Consider the following 27,129-nt stretch of genomic DNA (forward strand, 5'->3'; position numbering starts at 1 on the left):
CCTGTTCTTAAATGCTTATTTCCAAGAGTTGTAAACTTTATCTCACCTTTCAAAATACCTATTTTACCTCATAGGTAATCTTTCCAAATTCATACCTTTTGTTGCTGCTAAACGGAGCATGGTAATTTTGCTTTAAAGACAGTATATTGGCTTTGCTGAAATGTTTTACCTTTCTTATTAAGCTGATAATACAGTTGTTAATCTTTACACACTTTGGAGTATCAGTACAAATTTCTTGTCGGTGTCTTCTTCACCCATCAGCATCAATATCAAGGCAGCCTCCTCTTCTACATAGCTGATACAAAATTGGAGAATGTCCCATTTTTGTCATTAAGATAAAAAATGATTAGGAATCGAAAAAAGTAATACCTTATAAAGCACGTTCAGGTATAATGACTAATTTGCTCCTCAAAAATCCTGTGAGGTAGATAAGAACAGTGGAGTCCTTCCCATTTGACAGATGAGAAAAGCTGAACCCCAGGAGAAGTTAAATGCTTTAACCAAAGTTGTATAATAAGGAGGCGATAGGAGAGCTATGAAAGTTCTTATGCATACAATGTGATGAATATACTTGTCACTATCATCTTTTGGGCTCTAATAAATATATAGATGTTTGGTCATTGATTACTTTATCACCAAAAGTTTGTCAACTTTGGTGGTTGTTGCTTTAGTTGGAAGAATCAACATAGAGGAAGAAAAGAATTTAATGAGACAGATTTTGTTTAGTTAGGCAAAGTCACATACAAACAAATCTACTGAAGTTAACAGTTTATAAAACGAAATGGTATTTAAGAAAAAGACAAACTTTAAGAACTGTAGGAAGCACTGAGAGAAGATTTTTTTAGCTGCTGTGTACATTTTCCTTTTTTTTCTGACCCAGAAAAGTGTAGATTTTGGTATTTTTAATAGAACTCTCTTACTAACCTAAGAAAACATTTTGACTAGGGTTGCTTTCTCCCTTGAGTATAGCATCGCATGTATCTAAACCTATTCAATGTGAAAATATTATTATTGTCTTTGTAAACTACAGCCATGTTTCTAAGACTTTTCTTAAACCAGCTGTTTCTTCCTCTATCCCATTCCCCAAAGCAAAGTGGAATAAGTCATGGTTGCCTAGATGGCCTACAGAGAAGCAACAACAGATTAGATACCATAAAGGTCTGCTGCAAACTTCAAGTCTTGAACATTCACCTTCCGGACTATAAATTGAAAGTAATATCAACACTTACCGTTATCTACTTTAGCTAAATAAAACATGCTAGATTTGGGGATTCATCTGTGGGGGTCTTTATATATTTGAAATTATTCTAGCTTCCAAAAACAATAAAATAAAAGCTATGTCCACTGAAAGAGAGAGCACAGCAAACAGCTCAGAGACAGAACTGCAAGCTCCTCACTCCTCAGATCAACATATGTGGTCACGAATGACAAATTTATTTTTCTACAACGTTTGTATATATGTAAAACTGCTGAAGTGCATCAAGATGTCAAGTGCTTTTGGTGGCCACCCAGGCTGCCTTGAAAGATAACCAGATGAAAGCTCCACTCTAGAGGTGGATGGAGCAGCGAGAGTGCTTTCCAGAGATTCTGGAAGGCTTTAGCGACAAGCACTGGGGCTTTCCCTGCATATGTCAAGTGCTAATAATCATTCTAAATACTTTCCAAAAGTGAGCTGTGATAACACACTCTTTGAGTAATTTAGGTTAATCGATTTGTTAGTTAGATTGGTCCTTGGCACGTAGGTTACCATTTCTTAAAGTACGATGGGTAAGATGGTAATCCTCCCCTCAGCCCCTGCCCCCAGCACAGAAGTGTCTTTAGAATTGCAAAACACTAGTTTTTGGGAAATTGCTATAAATGCAAACTTGTGATAGTTTTCCCTTCTTAAGTCTATTTAGTGATATGGTTTATTTTTTCAGAAGTTCAAAATTGTGGAAAACAGCTATTATACTTTGCAATTCTTTTTATAAGAAACTAATCAGCATATTTGACTGTCCTCATTAATAGCTTCATCTTCCTACAAATCAAAGAAGAAAGTATCCTAAAGGATGTATTTTGTTAGAAGAAGGCAAAGACCGAAAGGGATTGGGAGAGGAAAATAATTCCAGAGATGCCTTCATTTTTTTCCCTATTGTCCAATACAGGAAGAAATATATAAATGATCTAACCCTTTATTCTGCCTTCTTGTCTTTAAGAAAACACAATCTCTTTAGAGTATTCATATACCTTAAAGGTAGCCACTATCTAGAGATTTTAATTAAGAATTAGTCATGGTTTGCTTATTTTCCCCAAAACGAGAAAAGTAATTAAAAGCAATTTAGTAAGTACACATTAGAGTTTTATTAATTATAATATCATTCTCCAGTTGTGAATTTACTTAGGGAAGTAAATTTTTAAAACTTCTAAAAATGCCAGAATTACTTTCAACAAACACAGGAGCCCTTTGCTCAACTCTGCAGGTCTTATCTTCTGCCTGAATGAGCAGGGTAGATACTTAGCTGTTCACTAAAAAATGGCATAATACACTCTACGGAAAGCATATCAATGGGCATCTGTTGGTCTTGCTTCTTTTTTTATACCTTTAATCACAATGATTTTTATCACTCTTAGACCTCATCTTCTCAGGAGTAGGTTACTGTAGTGCGAAATGTCTGCACACAATTAGTTCAATTGGTTTAATCCTGTTTAACACTGTTAGGCAATTTTCATCTGACTCTTAGCCATTAAAGAATGGAAGAGAAAAATAGTCTATTGTAAATGGTGAATGGCTGAAGATGAGTAACTATTGCTGTGACCTTCATTCCCCTCCCTAATTTCTAATCCCTGAATTTTTTCCAGTTGCCTTGCCCCTCCCATGGAGCACCCTTCCCAGCTGCTATGTCTCCTTTTTTTCTGTGCCACCACACACACACACACACACACACACACACACACACACACACACACTCCGTCTCACACATACACACTCCCAAGGACCCTATTCTTACTTGCCTGGTTCCCAAAGACAAAATTTTTGCCAGTGGCATGTCAGATACTGGCCTTGAAGATTCTCTCTCAGAAATTTAAGGGTTACACATTTCACCCAAAAGTTAGGCCAAAATGTCCATCAAGCTTTAACCATTTGGGACCCTCTCATTCTAAGATAAGTTTTTTTTAGTTTGAGGGGTCCAAGGTCAAGTACACAGAAAATAAACTTTGAGTGTCTTTTATGCTCCATTGATAAGCCTCACTTGGCTGACCCCAAATTCTTGTTCTTAGAAATCCTTGCTAAACCTGAATTTGTTATGCAGCTTCTCAACTTCTGCTAAACTACCCTCTGCCTTTTTCACGAAACTGATAGGGGTATAATGATCTAATTTGTTACATAAAAATCAAAACTTTAAATATAATTAAAGATAACAGACCTTATATAAGGCAGAAGTCGTCAGAATGTAGACATGAATCTTATTAATATGCCCCAAAAAGCCAACATCTCATTAACCAAAATTTTAAAAGTAATATCAAAACTCTTCTTTGTCGTAAAATTCTTTTCTTTCTTACTCAAAGTTAGCTGTTTTTATCTGATAACATTCTTAATATATAAGAAAAGAAAAAACATCTTTCTTTTAGATACAATTAAGTAAGTTGATTTTGTATTTTTATTTTGGCTCAGTGGTATGTCAGCTTTTCTGCTAGAAGATTGAAGGGATATTTTAAATATAATTTTTGTATGACAAAATAATCAGTTTTTCCTGTAAGTGAGGTACAGGAAAAAGATACCTACATATTTGAAAATGGAGACTCTGTTATCAGCATCAATTCATTGCTTGATCATTGCACGGTGAGTCAGTTATTTATTAGGGTGTATAATGACCTTATGTTGTTCATTAGATTTATTATTTAATCATATGTGAGTGGCAATACAATAAGAATTGTAAAATGATCCAAATTGGCACCTGATGGCCTATCTCTTTCTTGATTCTAATTTGTTCTTCTTCGGAAGTTATTTAGTATTATAGGAAAAAATGCTGACTGGTGATGAGATAAGCTCACATGTGTAACATATGATAACTGAGGAAGCTTAAAAAAAAAATCAAGATCAATGCTGGGTTTGTATTATGTGTATTTCATAAGAGCCTTTTAAAATACCTAGCACAATATTATTTCACTTTTACTTCAATTCTTAGATTTTGATTAGAAACAAATGGGAATCTCAACCCCCCGTTTTTTGTTTTTTGGGTTTTTATTTCATAAGAGCCTTTTAAAATACCTAGCACAATATTATTTCACTTTTACTTCAATTCTTACATTTTGATTAGAAACAAATGGGAATCTCAACCCCCCGTTTTTTGTTTTTTGGGTTTTTTTTTTGGTTCTCTTTATTTTAGTCTAATTTTTTCCTAGAATATTCATATAGTTTCTAAAAACTCTCTTTCCCCATATTATATCTCTGAAATGAGGTGATTTTACTATGACACTAAGTGCTTCTAATGTTTTTTCATATTTTTTAAAGGTTTCCTTCAAACAACTGCTGATGAGTTCTGCTTTTACTATGCAAGAAAAGATGGTGGGTTGTGCTTTCCAGATTTTCCAAGAAAACAAGTCAGAGGACCAGCATCTAACTACTTGGACCAGATGGAAGAATATGACAAAGTGGAAGAGATCAGCAGGTTCATAAAGATAAATGCTCTTTAATCTTTAAAAAAAAAAAAAACCCAACTGACAAATCTTGTGGTTTGACAGTGAATCAACTGGCTGCTTAGGTTCAGCAGCTATCTCCTCCAGATGCTTTATTTTTTCCTTTTTGTAGTTTGCTTCTCTAAAATCATAGCTTAAATGCTTTTAATACTTAGACTACTAATCTTATATTATGAGCTTGGCTTCTCTATGATTCATGTGAATTTTATGGGTATAGTTTTAAACTTGAGTTTTATGACTGTTAGCTTATAGCACTGTGGAAATATTCAGCACAATTATTATTAGCATATCAGAATTTTACAAATAGATCTTAGAACTTTCTCTCTGTGTGCCATTCTGTAAGGTTTAATTATTGTGAGCAAAAGCTAATTTTAATTATAGTCACTGTATGATGAGATAATGAGCTTATGAAATTTTAAAATACATACATGTTTTGATTCTCTCATTTAGATTCTGAGAGAAGGCTGTTTTGTTGTTTTCCATTGAAAAGAATTAAAAGAATCATTTAAAAGAATCATATTGTGACCCTTAGGTTAGCAGCACTTCATGATTCTCAAAACCATTGATTCCTAGAGGAGATATATTTTGAAAAGGATGCTACATGCATCCCTTACCTCTTCCATCTCGAGAAAAGCTTACTGGTTTTCTTTGATTTGTCTAGAAAGCACAAACACAACTGCTTCTGTATTCAGGAGGTTGTGAGTGGGCTGCGACAGCCTGTTGGTGCCCTGCACAGTGGGGATGGCTCGCACCGTCTCTTCATTCTGGAAAAAGAAGGTTATGTGAAGATACTTACCCCTGAAGGAGAAATTTTCAAGGAGCCTTATTTGGACATTCACAAACTTGTTCAAAGTGGAATAAAGGTTGGCTTTTAAATTTTATTTATTTTTGCTCTGGCTATGTTCATTTTATTTTAGTGTTATCTTCCTCACTGAAGGTATTTCCTTGTAATAAAAGAAAGAATATTGAAGGAGAAGATAAGGGAACAATAATATGGCAACTGAATTGGGACAATAACATTAAATTTATATGTTATTTGCTATTGAGCAGCACAATCAGATTGATATTTTGGCATGCTTTCCCTATGTAATTTACATATTTAAAATAACTTATCTTTATAAAGGATTTGTTTAAATATTGTTTAATGGGCATAACATTTAGGATTGTACATCAGCATTTGCTAGTAGAAACAAAGAGGTCTTTTGGTTATTTGGCAATTGCAAATCATTCTTTGACCGTATGTGTTTTTGAGTCTGTGTCATAAAAAATGCTACTTATACTATGACTTTTTTGTGCAATGTTTTTACAGGTAAGTCAAATATTTTTATCTATAATTAGCCATCTATATAATATATAAGCATATCTATTGCTTTCTTTCTCACTTCTCTAATTTGAATTCTCATGCTAAATAATCTAGATATATAAATAAAAGTATTGTCTATTTTGTTTCACAAGAGTAACACAATACAGTATTAGCAGTACTAAGCTATAAAGCAAATTGTGGCATTCTAAAATTAAGAGACATTTAACGGCTCGTGACAATTTTAGAATGAAACAAAGCAACAATATGATTTGGGAAGAGCTGGTTATCCTTTTCATTTCTTAACTATAACAAAACTGAGGGAGGATATATACTCTTCTACTCATGTAGAAATGAACTCCTTGCTTTGTTGTACTCTACTCAAAGGTAAGAACACCAAAACCAGAAGAAATAAATCAGAAAAAATATAGATATATTCCTGATATCTATTCAGTACCAACCAAGTAAAAAAAATATATAGAATAAATCAATTAGAATACAGAGAATGCTATATTGTTTGGACCACCCATCCTCAAGCTCATGATGTAACAGTGTCACCAAGACATACTGCATAAGAGAAGGAACCCTTTCAAGGAAAAGGACTTTGGCACCAAGACACAGATCATTTGGAAACTCTTTTTAACTCAGCAGTTTCAGCTTTCTTTCAACAAAAGCTTTTTTCCTAAACAACTTTAAAGGAAAATTGAAATCAAATTATACATACATCTTTTTAGCCTTCTTTTTTTCACCTAACAACATGTCATGAAGACTTTCCCAGATTTGGAAACTTTTCTCAAATACTTAGTTTTTATCACTTTGGGTGCTCCATTTCCTTATTATGATACATTTAGGATGAGTCCAGTCTTTTCTTTTGACTATTGTAAATAACGTTATCATTCTTGTACATATTATTTATGGATGACTTCCTTAATATTCATTCATAGAAAGAGCATTACTGAGTTGAAGGCTGTATACTATAAAACATATTGCCAATTTGCTTTGAACTCTATTTTCAAGTATTTGAGAGAATATAGTTTTCAAACATTTTTTGAGAAAATATGTTGGTATTAAAAAGATATGTATAACAAAATGTAGATGTAAAAACCGTAAAAAGTGTTTTTGTAAGAACTAAAAAATTGACATTCTTGCTTCTACTTTGATTTAACTTCCTAATGAATAACCACCTTTTAAATTAGGGTTTGTTCAAAGTCCCTTTATTTCAATTTATAGCCTTCACTGAGATGTTGAATGAGATATTCACTGGGATATTCTTTTCTGACATGGAGACATTTCATCACGTGATAAAATTGTACAAGCAAGGATGCCACAGTGCCACGGTTCTGCAATATATGTGTTCTGAAGGCCTCTAGAAACTCTTGCAAATTTGCCCCCTCCCCACCGCTTCCAAAAATGTTCCAGGGCTTCCGGGCTTAAAGTAAATTTCAAAATCCATTATTCTAGTGAACTGATACAGCATATTTTAAAGTGCAATATTTTAAATGCTTTTAGTGTTTGGCACTAGTAATGTTGATAGGATAGGAATACATCACATAGATATCTCTGTGTATATAGTGAATAATGAGAATAATGAATGACACCACATTCTTATTACCTCAAGTAGGTTGTACTGCAGGTGGCTCTTATCTCAGTCTCTGCGTCCCCAATGGGAAATGTAGGAAGATGCTATTGTATGATGGGACACATACCAACACATTCATGAGTTGATCATATCACTGATTTTGGTGGTTCTGCCCTTCAGAGACTTATGAAGTGAAAACATTTTCACAGCTATTTCACAGTAATTTTTTCAGGCTTCTTTGATATATGAGTAGTTAATGTGTTCATGGCAGTATTCTGTGTTTGTCAGTAATCATTTTGCATAAGTAATGCAAATAAGAATTTTCATAAATTATTATACATATCAACTCTTCTCTATTTTTTCAGTTTCAAAATCCTAAAAGAAAGCATAAAGCAGTTTAACAGACCACAGTATAAATTGCAATACTAAAATTACAGAATTAATAATACACACTAAACCCAACCTCCACATGTTTAAAATGAAAATGATACAAACCACAGTGGAGACACCCTCACAATGACATTAATTAATGACCAGTAGGAATAAATTCAATCAGACATAAAGAGAAACTCCTGATTATAAGAGTTCCTAAAACTTAGTACTGGCTATAAGGAAATCTGGAATTCTGCTAATTGTCAATTAAGAATTGACAGTGATTTCTGTCACATGGTAGAGGCTGACCTTTTTTTGTGGTGAGGAGATGGGCTTGGCGGATTAATCTCTTTAAACTTCTACTAAGCCCAATTCTTATAACTGCTTGAGAGACACACCATTAGCAAAGAGCCAATCATTAGGGGACTTGGACAACTCTTCCCTAACTGGGCCCCAACTGAAGCTAAAAATATGGTGCCTTATTTTTAAACACCAAGACTGTGCTGCCTAAATCATAGAAGACTGTAGTACCCTGGGGGCTAAACTGTTACAGTTTATGGGGCAAAAGGTAATCTGCAAAAAATGCAAAGCACAAGCTACAGAATTAACTTCTTTTTGCGATAGGAAATAAGTTATAGAGTTGAAATTAAAGAGGAAGTCAGAAATATGTTTTAAAAATAGGTAGTGATTTGATAGGTCTTTAATGATAGTGTGTTCTACAAGCTAATCACTAATACTTAGAAACTATGAAGAATAGCCCAAACATCAAATTGATGAGCAAACTTTAAAATCTTCATTTTGTGTATGTGCACGTGTGTTGTTGTTATTGTTATGTTGTGGTGGTGTTCTTGTTTCATTCCAAAGGGGAAAATTACAAAAATTGTGCTATCCCCAGGAGAAAAAAACTTCTTTAAGATAGTGGGTGATTTGAAATCTTTAAATTGAGTTTACATCTGAATTCTGAATCAGAGCTTCTGGCAAGTATTAGAACCAGCTTCATCTTCCTAACGTCCTCAGGAATGATAGCTTAGTGGTTCTCAAGAATGGCTGCAAAATACCATCACCTGGGAGCTTTCAAAGAATTCTGATACCCAAATGAAATCAGAATATCTGGAGTTGGGACCCAGGTATTGACATGTTTTGAAAGCTTTCCCAGGTAATTTAAATGTGTAGCCAATTCGAAAACTATTGATCTAGACTGAGCCAAGGCTTTGGGTTAGTTACACACAGAATGAGACAAATTTTCTCTGCCCTGTCTACACCCACGTCCTATTCCTGAGAGCAAATGGTTGGACACCAGTAGTCATCTGCTCTATACCTTTTGTCATTTACTTAGTTTATACATATTACATGTCCAATTTGAGCGAAGAGATGAGTTAACTCTGGTAGCATGTAAGATGATTGATATCAAGTTTTCAAAAATGGCATTTAAAAATCTCAATAGTTAATTCTAACTGGAAGATTGCTTTATCCATTAATTTCTTCCTGTTTTTGCTCCATTGTGGAGTCTGGTGCCCAGCTAGTTGCCAAAATTGTTATTTTTCCTATTCCTTAAATCTGTGGTTTACCATTATATCTGTAAGCTATGTTAAAATTTCTGAAGGTACTTTAGTATAATCTCAGCAAAGCACTCTGACTACCAAGGATACAAAGTTAGCCTTAACTTTGCATGTGTGCAGAAGGAAGGACAAGCCTGCACCTGTCACCTACAGGGTGGCCCCTTGAGGAAACTAGCAAGCACTGTTCTCTGCCACTCAGTTCTCGTGAGCAGTTGGAGAATGGAGAGTTTCAAACCCTCAGCAGCCATCGGCTGGCAGCATGCAGCAGACAAAGCTGAAAGGCTTGTCCATCACTCGAACAAGTGTCACTGGACTCCTGTCCCTCTCTATCTACTTGGATCCTCATTTCAAAAGATGCTTTTCGAAGAAGTCTTTTTAGCAGGGGAGGAGAGGACGTAAGGCTGAAAGCTGCTAATTGTCCGGGTGACTGAGCCCATTGAGGTGGGGCTCTCGAGAGACAGCGGTCCGGTGCCTGGGAGTCACAGGAGCATGTGGAGGAGGACGCAGGGTCCACCAGGGCAAGCCCTGTCGGGGCAGCCTCTGGTTTCACATGCTTGTAAATCACACGCGGGATTATGAGCATCGAAAGTTTAGTGAAATCCAAGTGCTCTTCAACCCACTGGGGCCAATGTTCTATTTTTCTGGACTTTGTCAGAATCCTAACCTTTCATGTTTTTCTCTGTCGTTGGCTTACAGTCTTAGGGCAGCCCATGAAATGTTAGCGTATTTTAGCTTGAGTGAAATGAGTCAAAGCAGATTCAGAAGCAATTTATTTTTCAAAAGTAGTATTGGAAACGTAGCATATATATATATATATATATATATATATATATGTATGTATATACACACACACATATATACACACACACACAAATCCATATGGTGATGATTGAGCCATGTGTCAAATGCTTCCTCAGAAAAATTGTTAAAATTCTGCTTTTAAGCATGCTTTAGGTTAGAAGAAAGCTTGTATTAATTGAAAGAAAGCAATAAATTGTATTTGTTAAATATTACAATAGAAGTATCACCATTCTGGAATGTTTTTGTATACTGCACAACATTTAAAACTTTTTGACCTATTGAATTGCAGCTTAGAAGTCATTAAACCTTGTCTAAAAGAAAGTTGCTATAGTGGTAGAAATAAACATTAAATAAATTCATTTGAAATGTCAAAATTGTCTTCTCCAAAATAAAGTCTTTTAAGTGCTTTCTTCTTTTATAGTTTAAAATTCTGATTCCAAACCATGCAGTCAAAATGTAAACAAAATGTAGATCTGCGGGCAAAATTTTTGACTGCAGTTATTATTAATATCAAGGTAGTAATGACATGGCTTTGAACCCAACTCTATTTTATTGAGTGTTGCTGACATCTTACATCAAAATGCTCTGTACTCTGTGAAGAACATTATTTTCAATTTTTAAATAAGTTTAATCTCACTTTAAGTCAACTATGAACTCTCATAGAGAAAAATTATTTTTCATAAAAGAAAAAGTCCCTTAATCATGTGAAATAATCTTGGTGTAATTTTCTGTCTGGTTAAGTTAGTTTTCACTTCTGGTAGTCTTTCGATATTTCGGAATTTGCTGTTCTATTGATAAAACCTTCTAATAAATATAAATGTGTATATATGTGATTTGTGCCAGTTTAAGCCAGTTTAATTATAAATTATTTTCCATCACGTTCTTTCCTGAAGCAGAAACTGGAGTGGCAGACGCAGTGTCCCTCCGGTTGAGTAGAGAAAAGCCTGCCTTCTCCTAGACTGTAGGTCCCATAAGTCACAGCTGAGGTGAAGAAAGTTTTTACATTAATGTCTTTATATTTACCTAAGACTTGAAGGGCAAAGGAAATAGAGGCTATAAATCTGAGAAATCTTACAGTAATTATTTAAAAGAAGTGGAAAACCAAGAAATCTGGACCTTAGGAAAAGTCTCTGCCGTCTTTAAAAAGCATCTCTCTGAACGTGGGGTCCACCACGTCCTACAATCTCTGACTAAAAAAAGAAGAGAGAAAATCTACTGGTGATATCAGTTGTCATTGCTGTATTGCCTCATGAAAGGAAAATATCAAACATCACAAAACTAACTCTAAGTGACAAAGACTAGCACAGCATTCCCTTTTAAAAATAATTGCTTTTCTTTCCCAATACTATAGTCTTTGTGTGTGTGTGTGTGTGTGTGTGTGGTGAGAACACTTAAGAGATCCACCCCCTTAGCAAATTTCAAGTGTGTAATACAGTCCAATACTATACTACAGTCTTCAAGCCAGCCATGTTGTTTTTAGCAGGGATACTCTGGTCTTTCATATTAATCATAGCCACCATTTTTTCAGCACTTCCTTTGCTAAATCATGACACTTATTACCTCTGTAATCCCATGAGATAGGTGTTCATATCTCATTTCCTAGATGAAGAGACTGAGACCTAGAAGCAAACTGCTCGAGATAACACAGCTAGGAAGTACCAGAGAAAGATTTTAAATGCAGATTGTCTAGCACTGTGTTCTTGGCCGCCGTGCTAGGCTGCTGCTAATATACACTGCTATACACCTTTGTTGAGCAGTGCCGAGCGGGAGGAAAGACTGGAGCCTGTGGTTGGCGTCAGCATGCTCAGTGAGGAAGCTGAGGGCTGAGGATATAGAGTGCGTGCTGGTCACTGCACCAACCATCACGTACTGGTTGCTTGGCCCTGGGCAAGTTATACCTCCCTAGGCTTAGTTTCTTATCTGTCGAAAGTGCACCTAACACTGTGCATGCATGATCTCATGTAAGCATGAAGATTTTTGGAAGCATTAGCTGTTACCATCCATCTATCACACTAACATGAAAAGGAAGGGAGGAAGGAAAGCATGCCCAGCCCCCAGAACAACTCACAAGCTCTAGTGACCACTGTTAACAAAACTCCCTGGTATCTGAACAGTCTCTCTTAAAGAGGGCTTGAATGTTAACTTAGGGAAAATTTGTGATTGTGTTAGCATTTGCACCACAATTATATGGCAGGTCCATGGAAACAAAGTTGTATTGATGCATGTGTGGGAGTTTTCTTTACCTCAAAAAGATTAACCCAGAATATATATATATATATTTTTATTTAAATGTGTCACTAGAGAAAAACAACGCCTTCTTTTTACAGGATTGCCTTTTGACATTAGGTATATAGTATTGCTCCCCACGTCAGTAGGCAAAGCCCAGCACTGGAGCTTTTCAGAGCACATGCCTAATGATGACTAAGCACAAAGCTGCTGACCCACACGTGCTACAGCAACCTTTCATCAGAATTCCCTCGCTTTCATAGTAGTTTTTCTCAACCTGGATATTATAGTAATGTAGGTCTTTTTTGTGTGTGTTTATTTTGGAACATGGTTTGTGTCGATCTGCCATAGAGTTAATAAATTGTAGGATTTGCAAAGGAAATATACTGGGACTGAAAACTAAGAAGGTGCATAGTTTTGCCCTCTAGCAACTATCGCTCAAAGCACAGATTTAGAATGTCAGGAGTTGGGAGGGGGGCTGGTGGGTAAAGCTGCTTTAAAATTAACATGTAATGTCATGTATTACTCAAGAAATTATTTTTCTTAAAAAAAGGCAGATCAGTAAAATGTACCATGAAGTCAGAGAAGAGAGAACTTTAAAGAAAGGTTTTAAAGTTAAACAATAGCAGCAGTCAACATCAGGAAACTCAGGGAAATGTGTAGAAGATGAGATGTAAGAATATATACATGGAATGGCCTCAGTTACCTCCCTCCCAGACCTCAGGCCACGACAGACCCTCTTCCTATCTCATTAACTCAATATTTTCTAGAAAGTCTTCTAAATCTGTAAGCAAATTTGCTCTTTGGTATGTGTCTACTTTTTCCATGACCAACTTTGGAAGTTTGTTTATGTAGCATATTACTTTTAAAAGACTTCTTTTATCTTTAGATTTATATAATAGATGCATAAGTTTATTTTACATAATATATAAGATTGATACATAATAAATATGTACAACAAATCTGTCATCAATTACCACAATATATTTTAATGTATTTGTTGGTAGTATTCATCAATTGGCATGTAATTAAAGTCTGTGGTTATATTGAACTATCATTATATCAAAGTGGCCAGAACTGGGGACACTTTAAAAGTGTTTTAAAAACCAGATCATTGGCTAAAAATTAAAATCATCTTTGGGCTTTTCAGTCAAAATATGCTTTGAAAAATAAGATACAATTTATTAAGACCATCCTGTAATGTGTAATCACCCATTTTTTTACTAAATCTCGTTATTTTCTATCCCAGCATGACTTTGGAATACCAGGTAACAATGCATGTGGTCACAATTGTGCTTAGGAATTACCATCAAAAGGGAGGTAAAATTTAAATCCTTCATCTAACGAATTTCCATTTTACTCTATTTAAAGTTCATTCATTCACTCATTTCAAATATCAAGCAGTTCTTCAGGCCTTAAATTCAAATCACAGAAAATCTATAAAAAATAATAATTTGTTTAAGATGAAATATGTGCTAATTACTCTATCATACCTCTACGTAGTAGGGCAAGAATTAAAAAAGAGAATGTCAATGAATTCGATCTAAACTAATTCCATCATTGCTTGCAGTTCAAGTTATTTAATGTAATTATAGAACTAAATCCAGTAAACTGAAGCTAACACAAAAATAAAACATTATGAAAAAGGATCTTAAAGTTTTATATGTGGCCACAAAATTCTTGAGGAAAGAATATTCCCTTCAAATATTCAAATATCGAATATTCTTTCTCTTTAAGAATAGCTAAATTATTTACTTCTTTAATTCTAGTAAGCTATTTCTAAACCAGCCTATTATCCTAAAGCACCTTTGATCCAAAAGGATCACAAACTTAAACAAAGTGGCATCTGTCCTCAGGATATTTCTAGATAGGGAAAACACATCTGTTCCACAAGAACCCTTGGCCAACAGTTTGAAACTGCTCAGAAGAATTCCTTATTAAAAAAAAAAGACTGTGTGTGTGAATAAAAGATGCTTCAGGTTGGAAAAAAAATTGGAAAAGTGCTGCTCTTAAGAGGATAAAAAGATATTTAAAGATATATAAAAAGAATTTAATTCCCATTAAATTCTTAGGCTTTCTATGAAAGATTTGGTCATGAGACCCCCGCAGTGCAAACATCTTTGCGGATGCATGTGAACACCTGTTCAGGAAAAGTGAAACAAAATTTGAACTGACTTCCCTTTACGCACAGGTCACCAAACATCTGTCTTAAGTTATCAATTACTACCCTAGGCTGGACTCAAGCCTGACCTGAGGTTGCGAAAGCCAGGGAGCTCATTCTCTTACCTTGCCTGTGACTTCTCCTTGTGTCACCATTAAAGCCTCTGTTTAAATCTCCAGGGATCTGGAAGATCAGATGACCCCATGACGTTAATAGTATATTTACACCCCAGGTTTCTATGTACATCGCCCTGGGGCTGATTTAGGCTTCTGTGACTTGTAGTGATGGGGCTTACTCCACTGAAATGCTTTACCCAATAGTTGGCATAGTTCCTTAATTGTGATCTATTGACAATGTCTCCTCGTCAAAGGAGGTTTTTTGTTTTTGTTTTTGCTTTTTAAGATTTTGACTTTGATTAAATGTTAATTATGTATAAAACTGCTGGGCAAACAAACAAACAGGCAAACAAAAACAACAAAAGTCTTCTGGGCGTGACTAGGTAAGCTTCTTCCCTCGGGAAGAATTAATTATTAGAGGTACTACTAAGAGAAACTTAATGGCGATAGCATCCATTGTCAGTGCCTTTGATCCTCTAGTAGGTCACATTCTTGTACCCCACCTCGGCTGGGGGTGCAAGAACCAAGCACTGCCTGGCTGTTGCACTCATCCACCGACACTGTGATGGCACCAGTTTTGCCAGGAAGTGGTGGTGTAACTTGGAGCAATCTACTTAATCTTCTGGAATCTCCACGTCTTCATCTTCGAAGGCAGAGGACTAGACTAAATAAGACCTTCAGACCTTTCTTGCTCTAAAATTCTGTGAAATGGAAAATAGTGCAAGTCTCCAACTATTTCCAAGAGAATTCTGTTAAAGAGATGTGGTCAGTGTGATCAGGCCTGGGATGACTCCATGCTTGCCCAGGCTCAGAAAATGTGGGAATTACTTTGCTTTATTTTGATTTTTCCCTCTATAATGATATTGAAAACCAGTCGGCATCTCCCAGTGTACAGTCCGTGTGGGTACCTGACCACATGGACAAATAGGTGAGCTCATTGTTCTGTTTGGTCATCGTTGCTCCAGTCAGACTTTCAGAAGCTGCAGTAACTCAGCGTGCATAGTGAGACTTCAGGTTTCAGTTAATGACAAGATAATGCCTTGAATGTGCAGGGTTAACTTTCAAAAACCTGAGTTTGAAAGTGAAGATATCCCATCACCTTGAAGTGGACAGCGTGCTGGGGGAGAGGACCAGTCTGGAGCTGAGGGAAGGAAGAGGAAAGCAGTAGTAGGAGAGGAGATTGCGGAGTTGAGCATCTGTGTGTTCGTGGGGACAGGAAGTGTACAGGTTCTACTAAGGTCTTCCTCGTGTTTACACTGTGTGAAATAGGGAATCATCGGAGCATTCTGAACAGAAGAGTGACATGATCTGACCTAATTTTTTTTAAGCCAGATCAATAGCAGACATGCCGAGAGTAGACTTGGACATTCAAGGGTGAAAGCAGGGATGTAGGATGGAATACTGACTTTTAGTTCCAGCTCTGCTATGAATGCGCTTTGTGTCCATGAGATGGTCATTTTACGACTCGAGCCTCAATATTTCACCTGTAAAATGAGAGCGTCTTTAATATCTGAGGTTCCTTTCAGTTCCAGCTTTCAATGGGTCAATACCTGGAGGAATATTTAGAAATCTTCCCTATTAAGCATTTCTACACATGGTGTTTCCCAAATTTATACCTTCTTTTGCATAGTTTTAAACTGCAAATTTTGCAACTCAGTACATTAGTAATATAGCATATTTAATGGGTTCTGGTGAGAGGTTGTAAATTACAGGAAAATATCAATTGTGGTAATGTGAAGAAGAGGGTTCAATCTACGTCAGTTGTATTAAATGGTAATTCATGAAAATGGTAACCACAACTAAAGACTATTTGAATGATATATATACACATGTGTGTGTTCCTCCTAGGGAAATGAACATTTAAAGAGGGAAAGGAGGTCAGATGATTAATTTTTAAAAGGATAATTATACTTGGATTTAGCATATAAAAGGTCAAAATCCAGGTATCCTGAGTCAGAGAGGATTAATATGATAATGGAATATAAAAATTTAGACCTCTAATAAGGTGGATATGGAAAGGTTGTTGCAGGGAATTTCTAACTTTTTAAATTATAAAATAATGACCTTACTAATAAAGTAGCCATAGTTCACTCTCAAAAGTAGAATATTCCCAAATATCTGCAGTGGGTTTCTTCTTTGTTGTTAGCATTGAACAAATGACCTCATTTAACAAATCGATCTTTCAGGCTACATGTTAGGCTGGCAAAGAACTTCCCCTTTTCTGCCTGCATCTGAATCTACAGAAGTTAATCTGGTTGTGGATAGAGTAAATTAGATGTGAAAAATTGGAAAGGGAGAGAGGGTACTGCTTGATCATTTTTACTTGTAAGGATTTCAGTGCTCTGTGTTTCTTTGAGAGAAATCCCATGGTGCCAATTAACCTAACTTATTCCAAAACAATTCTCTGTTTAGAAAGAATAATTTTCATTGTGGGTGTTCCTTGAAATTGTATGCCTCATCCCCTGTTATTACTGAGAAGTGTGCTGTGCAATTCAAAGTACCAGCTTCGTTTCCATGCACTGTATAGATTAGAGCTGTATCCCACACACAGTGTCAAATAATCTGTTTTAATTTTGTTCACTACACGCATATTTTCACTTTTAGCAGTTTTTTTTTAATGTGCAAAAGTCATCTTTACTTAATGTTAAACCAAATATTTTATGCCAAATGATCAAAAAAAACTAAAAGCAGATTTGTTTAAATCGGGAAATAACTTTTCCTATGAAATTTTTTAAAGTTATATGCTTAAACTTAAATGGCATCTTCACCTTTCTTTTAAATAATGTGAAAGCATTTTTCCTCCACTGTGAGAAAAAACTAGACTAGAAAAGATTGAAAAGGATATAACTAACTTGGTAAATACATTCTCCTTTTTATTGGGCTGTGTTGTCTATTTGGATTTCTGGGGTATTTTTTTAAAACCTAATAAATCAATTAGCCAATATTCATTCTAAGATTTAATTTGGTGAATAGAATATACGTGCTTTTCATCAGGGCACACATCTTAAGTCTGAAAGCACCACACACAAAGAATTTAATTCTGACAGACATTTGTTCTCAGCATAAATACTTTAGGGCCAATAGTTGTCCTCACTTAATCATGCTTCTTAAAAGTGAATTCCAGAAGACTTGAGGCCCCAAATGACCCCTGGTAAGGTGAGTTGTCAGTAAATTACTTTTATGATGTGCCCTAAGGAAGCAGGTCTGCTAGAAACTTGGTAGGGAGCTGGCCCCCTCTTGCCTGTAGGGGGATGACCTTTAACTTTATCTAACCTTTGCATTTCTAATTCTAAATTTCTGGGAGGCAGTTAGTTGCATTGTTGGCTATCATATTAAAAGAGCCTCTCCTGTACCCAGAAGACAGTGCTAACCAAAAATTTGTTGTTTAACCTCCAGATGAAGCATACTAGTAAACATTTTGTTTCTACAATTTAATTTTAAATAACCACATATTTAATGAGTTGAAATAAAAATGAGTTCAAAACGGATTCATAGTTGAATTATGACTGTCTTGGGTGACATTTGGAAGACAATGCAAGAACATTTAATCCCTCCAATTTTGATAATTTGAATTTATTACAGCATTTGAAAATTTATAACAACCATTAGAGATGAATGCAGATAACACATCAGAATACATTTATCTTTTCACAAAATATTTAGCTATTGAAGATAAATCCTGTCAATTGTTTTTGTTGTATCTATTATGAGAAAGTTTATATGATATTTTCTGGGGATCATAATGTACATCAAAATTATCAAACATAGGAATTTAGATTCAGTGATAAAAAAATATAACCTTATTTGGCTATATTAGACTGAAAACATTGGGAAATAATTCTTTATAGGATATAAAATACAAAGGCATCATTAATTTCCTATTAGTTTTGGTTGACATTGAATGGGCCAGTATTTTTAATTCTTTTTTTAAAGAAAAATATTTTGTGGCTCAGTTTTATTGTCTATAAGTGTATTATATGGTTAAAAAATATGTATGTAGGTATGCATATATATGTATAAAACACTGTGTGGCTCAGTAAATATTACTAAAGATAATAAGCTTTTCCAAAAAATTACACACCTCATTTTTAATCAGAGAATGTTTAGGTATATGAATGCATAGACTAACTGTAGAATATTTCTATAATCTCTTTGATTTATATTTCGGATTGTAGCATAAGCAAAGCTAGACAATCTAAGCTTTGCATTTGATATCAATCCTTTCAAGGAGATCAACAATAAGCAGTTGTAGAAGCAATTAGTGTAACTTCAGTAATTTTTCAGTGGGAAGGAAAGAGACCAGTTAAATTCTTTCCTATAAACCAAAGGTTCTGGCTCAAGAGTGTATGTAAACAAGGTGTAAGTTTTAAATATAGCTTAAATGCCACCCAGGAGAGAAACCCAATGGTGAAAGGGTTGTCAACAGACTGGGAGCAATCTTTAAATGACGGGGAAAATATTAAATTGGTGACACTAATGTTGGGAGTACACAGGCATGTGCTTCCAAAAATTCTGCTTAAAATGTCCTCTTCTCCCTCCCCTGAATTGTTTATCTTTGGATCTGGGAGAGAGAATAATAGTAAAGCAGAAGGTAGACATAAACTATTGATAACCCTAAGAAGATTTACTTGAGAAAATGGCAACCAAACTCACAATTCTGAAAAAAACTTGGAAACAATAATAAAATAAAATAGGTGATGCATCAAGGCACCACTATCCAAACCTTTTTAAGCTGTTTGCTTATTTTAATACTGCCAATAGTGTGTGTTATCATGTACTTTTCTGCTTAGACACGGCTAGGTATATGTTTTTGTTTGTTTGTGTGCATGTTTTTATTTTGTTCAAAATTTCATGTGAAAGTATCTTGGTGGTTTTAACCATAACAGCATGTTCCCCATTAGCATTCTCTGGAGATTTGCTATTCAATTACCACTAAATCTGGACCAAGAGATTTAGTCATATAATAATATGTCATAATAATATGTCATGTGCACTGACCAGGGCCCATCTGTAGAGCCATGTCTGGAACCCAACTCAAAACACAGGACCTGGAATATAGAAAGTAGCTTCCCACAGAGTAATCAGAATGTTCTGACCAGAAGAAGAGAAATGGATGGTGGGCAGGAAAAGCAACAAGGATATGAGAAACTCAAGTCTAATGAAGGAGAGGAAATAGAAACAGAAAAACTATAGGTGGCCTGGTACATGCTATAACCAAAGTATAACCAAAGTCTGGGAGATGCCAGAGGAAAGAACTGGTGACTCCATCCATCTGAGGGTGGCTGCGCCTTGCAGAGGAAACGATTCTTAAAGGATATGCGCAGAAAGGAAGAAAGAGCCTGCCATGCAGGGAACGTCATGAAGGGATTGAGATCAGGCTAAACATGTAAACTGAGACCAGAGAGGGGACCAATAAAGCGGTTTATATCCTCAGCTGGGGATTCTGAGTTCCTTTCTGTGGTAGACAGCAAGGACAGTTATGGCCAGCCGCCCAGTGATGTGGTAGGTCCCTGTGTAACCAGTTGGCTTCTTAAAGCAAATGTCACCTTAGCTGCTATGACTGCCCTACTTCCCCTTGTACAGGATTTGGGAGCTTTCCCTTGTCTGGAGGGCAAGGCAGCTTAAGAACTGAATCTAAAAATATCGAAAAAAACGAATGCAAGGGGAGAAGATCCTAAGAAAAACAGAAACTCAATTCAGACAGGCATAATCGAAAACCAAAACAACTTTATTTTCTTCTGTGTTGGCATCATTCTTGGGCAGGCTTTCTCCCTATGGCACAGATTGTAGCAGCTCCAAATTTAATCTCACCAGCTCAGCAAATCCAGGAAAATGAGCTGCTTTTGCCTGAGTGCCAACAGCATTCTCATAACGGATGCCCCTGGCTTGGGCCTCACACCCACCCTGGAGTTCTCATGGGACCCAGAACATGTGCTAATTGGCCAGGCCTGGATCATGTGCCCTTCTTCGGAGTCACGGACAGAGTCCAAAGCACTGACTGCAGGTGTGGAAGGGAAATCGAGGTGTTGTTCCCAGAGGAAGAGGGAATGGTTGCTGGGCAGTCTTAACAACAGACATGACTACTTACTGAGCAAATAAGACCACTCGAGTCAGAGTCCTAGACTCTTAATGTTCAATCTGCCTTCCTTCCACCCCATGCTTCTTAGCACTGGGCTTTCCTCTATGACATATTTTAGGAACATCCAAGGGTTGTAAAGCAACCCAACTAAGGCTTTCACTTTCACTTGGTATACTATAGCTCTGTGGTCCCCAAACCCTGGCCTGGCCCTGCGGCAGGAGGTGGGCAGAGGGTGGGCAAGCGGGGCTCCATCTGTGTTTGTAGGCGCTCCCCATCGCCGGCATCACCGTGTGAGCTCTGCCTCCTGTCAGATCAGCGATGCATTGGATTCCCATACAAGCGTGCACCTTGGGGACTGCGCATGCGCGGGATCTAGGTTTCCTGCTCCTTTTGAGAGTCTGGTGCCCGGTGATCTGGGTGGGGTGAAGCTGGGGCTGCTGGTGGCGCTGGGGAGCGGCCGCAACTGCAGATTGTCATTGGCAGAGAGGTTTGACTGCACAATGAATGTGGCACGCTTGGGTCATCCTGGCACCCTCCTCCTTCCCCACGGGTCCATGGAAGGATTGTCTTCCATGAAGCCGGTCGCTGGTGCCAAAAAGGTTGAGAACCACCGCTTTAGCTAATTAGGAGGTGTTTTCTTAATGTTCACACAATACTTATTTCTTGCTTATTTATATCTGCTTTCTTTTTTAAGACATATAGACCCAAATATCCACATTTGATGTACCAATAAAATATGCCTTAGGAAGCATTGCTGAATTGCCAGAAGGGAAGAGGTCAAAAAGACTGACTTAATAACTTTTAAGTTGCAGAAAATGGCTCATCTCCGCAAAAAGAGGTAGCGGAGACCTTGTAAGTAACACTTCTATACAACCCATAGTCTTATCCTTATTTTGAAAGGCTTTCATAAAATTTCTATTTCACTTACATTCATTACAGTGAGTCACTGTGGAGTTTGCATCCAAACCTGCAAGAATAACAGAAATACATAGGGAACTGCCTCCAAAATGCTTAAGTTGAGAATATGAAACATCTAACGATAAGCTTTTGTACCTTTGTAACATACAATTTTGGAATGTTTTGTACCCTAGTGTTCTATAAAGTTCACATTTTCTTTCCAATGAAGTTGAGCACCATTATGTACAATTTAATTAACTTTGGTAATCAAGTATGGTATGTTCTAATTTGTTTTTAGTCATAATAGTATGATTAACGTGCTGTAGACTACTTAAAGTATAATATTGTCAGCATTTCTTACACTTTGAAATATGCAGGACATTTCTGAATATTCTCATGAGTCTGTTCATATGCCTTTGCTCGGTATATAACATGGATAATAAAATCTGTTCTTGTTTATTCACTTAAACAAAAACAAGAGAAAGTTTGAAAAGCACAAATCCAGACTCTATCCAAGAATGTGTGTGCTTTTTATCTTTAACAGTTAGGGAAATTTTTTAATTAGTCATTTAATTTCTCATTGACAGTCTTTGTCACATTTAAACATGTTCTTGAAATTAATGTTAACTGTATACAATAAGCATTCAAAAATAAGAAATTAATTTCTTTTCAATGAAAAAAACTAGTTTAGGTCTTATATGTATGAATTTTAAATAGCAGCAGTACTATGTAAGACATATTTTTAGTCTTTTCTGCCTAAAGCATGCCTACGTATTCACAATACTTTACTAAAAAAGTTACTTGTTTTCCTTAGCATATATTATACTACTGTCCGTCATATCCATTCTTTCCAAAACCAGTGTTTAATTTGTTTATGTAAAAAGCTTAAAAAACTTGACCTTTCCTCTTTGTTTCACCACCATGACCCCTTGTCATGCTGTTCATTCTGCCACTTTATTACATCAAATGATAAGAAGATACTTTTCTTTAAAACTGGCTCTTTACCCATGGAAGTTCTGGGTGGGACCCGGCTAGAGGATTGTTACCAAAAGATGGCTATAAAGCTACTTTCTGTTTCATCAAAAAGCTGACAGATTTATGAAATTCAACTCAGAGGAATAATCTATTTTCCAAAGGTCTCTGTGTAGGAACTTACTAAATGTCTTACTGTGCTTCTGTAGATCTGCAAAAATATTAATAATATGGTTAGGCCCCTCATAGGAGATGTGGCTACACACTTGCCATTCTTCGATGGATTCATTCATTGAGCATATGTTTATTGAACTTCTCCTAATTGAGACAGAGGAACAAAGAAAAGTCTAGAAAGTCTCTCTTTACATATTGAATGATTACCATAAACTAATTGTAAACATTCAGGTAGAGATTTATAGTGCTAAGAAGAGAGATAGATGGAAGGAATGAGGCCTTTTGGACTTGTGTCGAAGATTACTTTCTAAGCAGGTTCAAATGTCTTTCCATTTATTTGTTCGCTTACATGGTATGAGGCTGTCTCCTTGTTCCTAACATTGACCTACAAAATAGTAAAATGCATAAAATTTCCATTTATCCCTAACAAGGAATGGGAACTTCTCATTAACCAAATGTTTTAATTAACTAATCATTTAAAAGATGCATGAAAATTGCCAATTTTCAAAGAATGTACCTGAAGGTATCATAAAAAAACATGAAAACAACTTATTCTTAATTGTAAAATATGAAATACTGTAGGTCATCACTAAAAATATATCAGGTTCGGTCACCATCTCACACCATCCTTTACAAGAAACCCTTTGAGACTGGGTAAGTTTCAGATTTCAGGGTTTGTATTAAGTCAACATGGTTCATATATTATATATTACCTGACAACCATGGTGAGGTCTGAGATAATCAAACGTATTAATATATCTGCAGAAAAACATCTGAAGTTTCAGCCTAAGTGGAATAAATAAAGCCATAAATTGTTTCACAACAGTTCAGGTCTAGTTTTGCTGACAAATAAATTGGCACTAACCTTATAAAAAAGCTTTTGCTTTTCAAAGCTTTTTGGATTTCAAAATTGCCTGTAAGAGAGTGTGGACTTCTTATCTCACAGCATCATGCTTTAGCATCTCATTTATGTGGCAATCAGATTTTAGCCTCTGATTCTGGAGACAGAGTTAGGATAGCAAAATTAAGCAAACTTGGCTTCTGAACTTGAAAGAAAATAGCTTTCACCAAGTGCCATGTGCTTTGGTTATAAAATCATAAAACTTTTCAAAGTGGAATCACTTAAGCTAGCTCTTTCATTCTACAGTTGAGGAAACTAAATCCTGGAGAGGCAAAATAATTTGTTTGAGGTTGGCTAGCCAGCCACACAGAGCCATACTGATGTCGAATTGTTTGTAAAAATTAATCTTCATTGTTTAACAAGCCTGATGTTTTGCTGTTAGTTTTCCCAGAATGTTCATGTTTCCGAGTGAAAATGATTAGAAACGTGGGGGATATATAGAAGGTGCTCTTGAGACTAATTTACAAAGAAATGGAAACTGCTAGCAGGGTCGGAAGCTGCAGACTAGAAGGACAGCAAAAACTTCGCAGCATACTCTGAAAGCCAGATAGCACAATAGACGGACTCATTGCAGGATGATAATACTTGTTAGTTGTTCAGATGCTCTTAACTAAAGGAAGTACATTGTTTTCCCATGAAAACCAAGTGAAGGTCTACCTGACACCACTTTTTGCCAACCCAATTACCCTGGGTTAGATTTATTTCTTTTGTAACACTAACAGATATCAAAGTTAAGAAAAAAATTCCACGGGGCTGGGGTACATGGGAAATCTGTATTTTCTGCTCAATTTTCCTGTGAACCTGAAATTGCTAAGAAATCAAGTCTTTTGAAAGAGAGAGAGAAAGGAGACTGAAACGATGGCATTACTGCTATTGATGATTGGAGTTATTTTCAGGAAGACCCTACCTCTGTGTGTGACACAAAGTACAGATGAGATCAATTTTTAAAGGATGACACGAAAACATTAAGAACCAGTTAAAATTGCATTTACAAAGGCGAAGATGTGTGAAATATATTTTTTAAAGATCGCCAGCCAAATTTTTATTAGCTCTCTGTTAAAATGTAAATATCCCTGAGAAAGCTGACTATTATTCTTACCAGTCTTTTTAGTTTAGGGAGCAAAATTTTAGCTATTCTTAAAAGCAGGTTTTGATGTGGAGAAAGCTTAGGAATCTTTTGGTTTAGAGAGGAAGAATAGATAGCTTTAAGCAGAGAAAGAAAGAAAGGCAAAACCTGAGAAGATTTGGGCACTGGTTTTATAATCTGGCCCACCTTAAAGTAGTAACTTCTGGAATAAAGCCCCATTGTCAAGTCATTGGATTTTATGTTCTTGTTAAATAATTTTTAAACCTTATTAATTTGCTTAGACTATTGGTATGCAATCTAATGTTCCTCATTTTCTTTTTTAAAATAAATAAACTTGGATCAGATTGAATAGAGATAAAATATTTTCTTAATCTCAGTCTTCACTTAGGGTAAACAACCAGAGCTATGCTATGTACTTTAGTCTTTATTTTTATATAAGAAATAATGAATAAGTATGGTGTATTTATGAGGAGTTACTAAATATAAAAGTTGAGCCATGGTTAAAAAAAAATTTCAGCTAATTACATTTTCCTTTTGCTTTAGGAATGTTAAGGAATTAACAAAAGATCATTGGTTGATTACTGGAAATTAAATTTAAGATAATGGTCAAATAATTGATTTTAAAACTTACATTACAGTATACAAACTGCTTCCACATATATAGATATTATACAGCTTATGGACCAGAGTAAAATATAATTAAGACAAACTCTGCGGTAATGACTTAGATTAGGGGTTGACAAACCCTGAATCTGGCCCATTGCCTCTTTTAATGAAGTTTTATTGGAACGCAGCCACACCATTTGATTATGAATTATCTGTGGCTACTTTTCTGTTAAAACAGCAGGGTTCAGTAGTTGTCATAGAGACTACATAGCCCACAAAGCCGTGAATATTTACTATCCAGCCCTTTATGAAAAAGTTTGCTGACCTCAGATTTGGATGGTCAGTTGGTGATTTTCTCAATACACTCCTCTCTGAGAAGTCGGGCTGCCTTAAATCTTTGAAGACACTAGAATATCATTCATACAAACATACTTGAACAAAATTAGAGATGTCTTGAAAAAGTAAAGTATATTTCTTTCTCTAAATATACATTTTAGTTGTATCTGAGAGAATCCTAATTTTTTTATGGTTTATATTTCCTAGGACTTTGAATTTTGGGGGACATCATTATCAAGAATGATTTTTAAGGGTTCCATATATAGGATTAGTGACCAGAAAGTGGCATTAGGTGCTTTTGATTGTATTCTGTAACTTTCAATTCTAAATGACTCGTGTAGGATTTCCACCAGTCATTTGCATGCCTGGGTCTTGTATACATATCTCAAATCCCACTCCATTATCTTGGCCCCCTGGATATAGTGCTGCTCTCAGCCATTATCAATGCAACATTGGCTATGTACCTCATAACTGCGACCTTGTGCACTATACAAGATAGCCCAGGAACACTCTTCATGAGTTGCATCTGTTACTGTAACACTAACTACCTTACACTGACATTACCTCTTCACGTGGGCCATAAAGAAGAGGGACCATGCTGATGTCATTTTCCTGCATGTCAGCCTTGACCACCATTTACTGTACAAAACTGAAATGTTTATCCAAATATACACTTTTAGAATTTTTCTCCTCTGCCCAAGCTCAATAGTTGAAGTATATATTAAAGTAAGGTTGTTCATTTAATTTATCATCCAGATTGGGACAATTTTAAAAATTAAAAAAGTCTCTGAATAGTTTTACTAGAACCTAGACCAGAATTTTGTCCAGCAAAGTAGGATATGGTCACTCTAATTATTATAGATTTTAAAATTACAAAATTTCTTTAACTAAACCATGTCCAGTCATTAAATAATTGCTCATCATAAAATAGACATCAAAATGACCTTTATGATGGCAACAAAATGGCCCAAACAAAACATTATAAAAATTTTGAGGAATTTCAGTGAACTTGGACTTAGTATCTTATGCCTGAGAGAAGCAACCTGATGGCCAAGCCTCCTCCTTTTGCTCTTCTACTTCCATAGTACCTTCTACTCCTTTCCATCAAGAAAAGCAGGTGGCCATCACTATAGACAACTACAAATAAAAGAAGAAGAAAACAAACGGGAGTAAGAAAGGAGCTGATCTAGGGTTGTGTCAGATTTAGGAAGCAATATCTTGCACAAACTATCTTGTTTCATTTTATCCTTTTTAATCATTTTTTTAAAAAGCGTAATCAGGCATGC

The 27,129-nt window shown here is 35.8% G+C and overlaps 1 protein-coding gene across 1 annotated transcript in view; it reads left to right on the forward strand.

Moving 5' to 3' along the window:
• HHIP (hedgehog interacting protein) overlaps positions 1–27,129 on the forward strand; it is an 85,694-nt gene that overhangs the window by 6,841 nt on the left and 51,724 nt on the right. The window contains exons 3-4 of the mRNA XM_012642744.1: positions 4,493–4,649; positions 5,339–5,540. Of these exons, the coding sequence (XP_012498198.1) occupies positions 4,493–4,649; positions 5,339–5,540 (359 nt within the window). The remainder of the gene's footprint in view (positions 1–4,492; positions 4,650–5,338; positions 5,541–27,129) is intronic.

The sequence above is a fragment of the Propithecus coquereli genome, unplaced genomic scaffold (assembly GCF_000956105.1).
Source record: "Propithecus coquereli isolate 6110/MARCELLA unplaced genomic scaffold, Pcoq_1.0 Scaffold185, whole genome shotgun sequence".
NCBI lineage: Eukaryota > Metazoa > Chordata > Mammalia > Primates > Indriidae > Propithecus > Propithecus coquereli.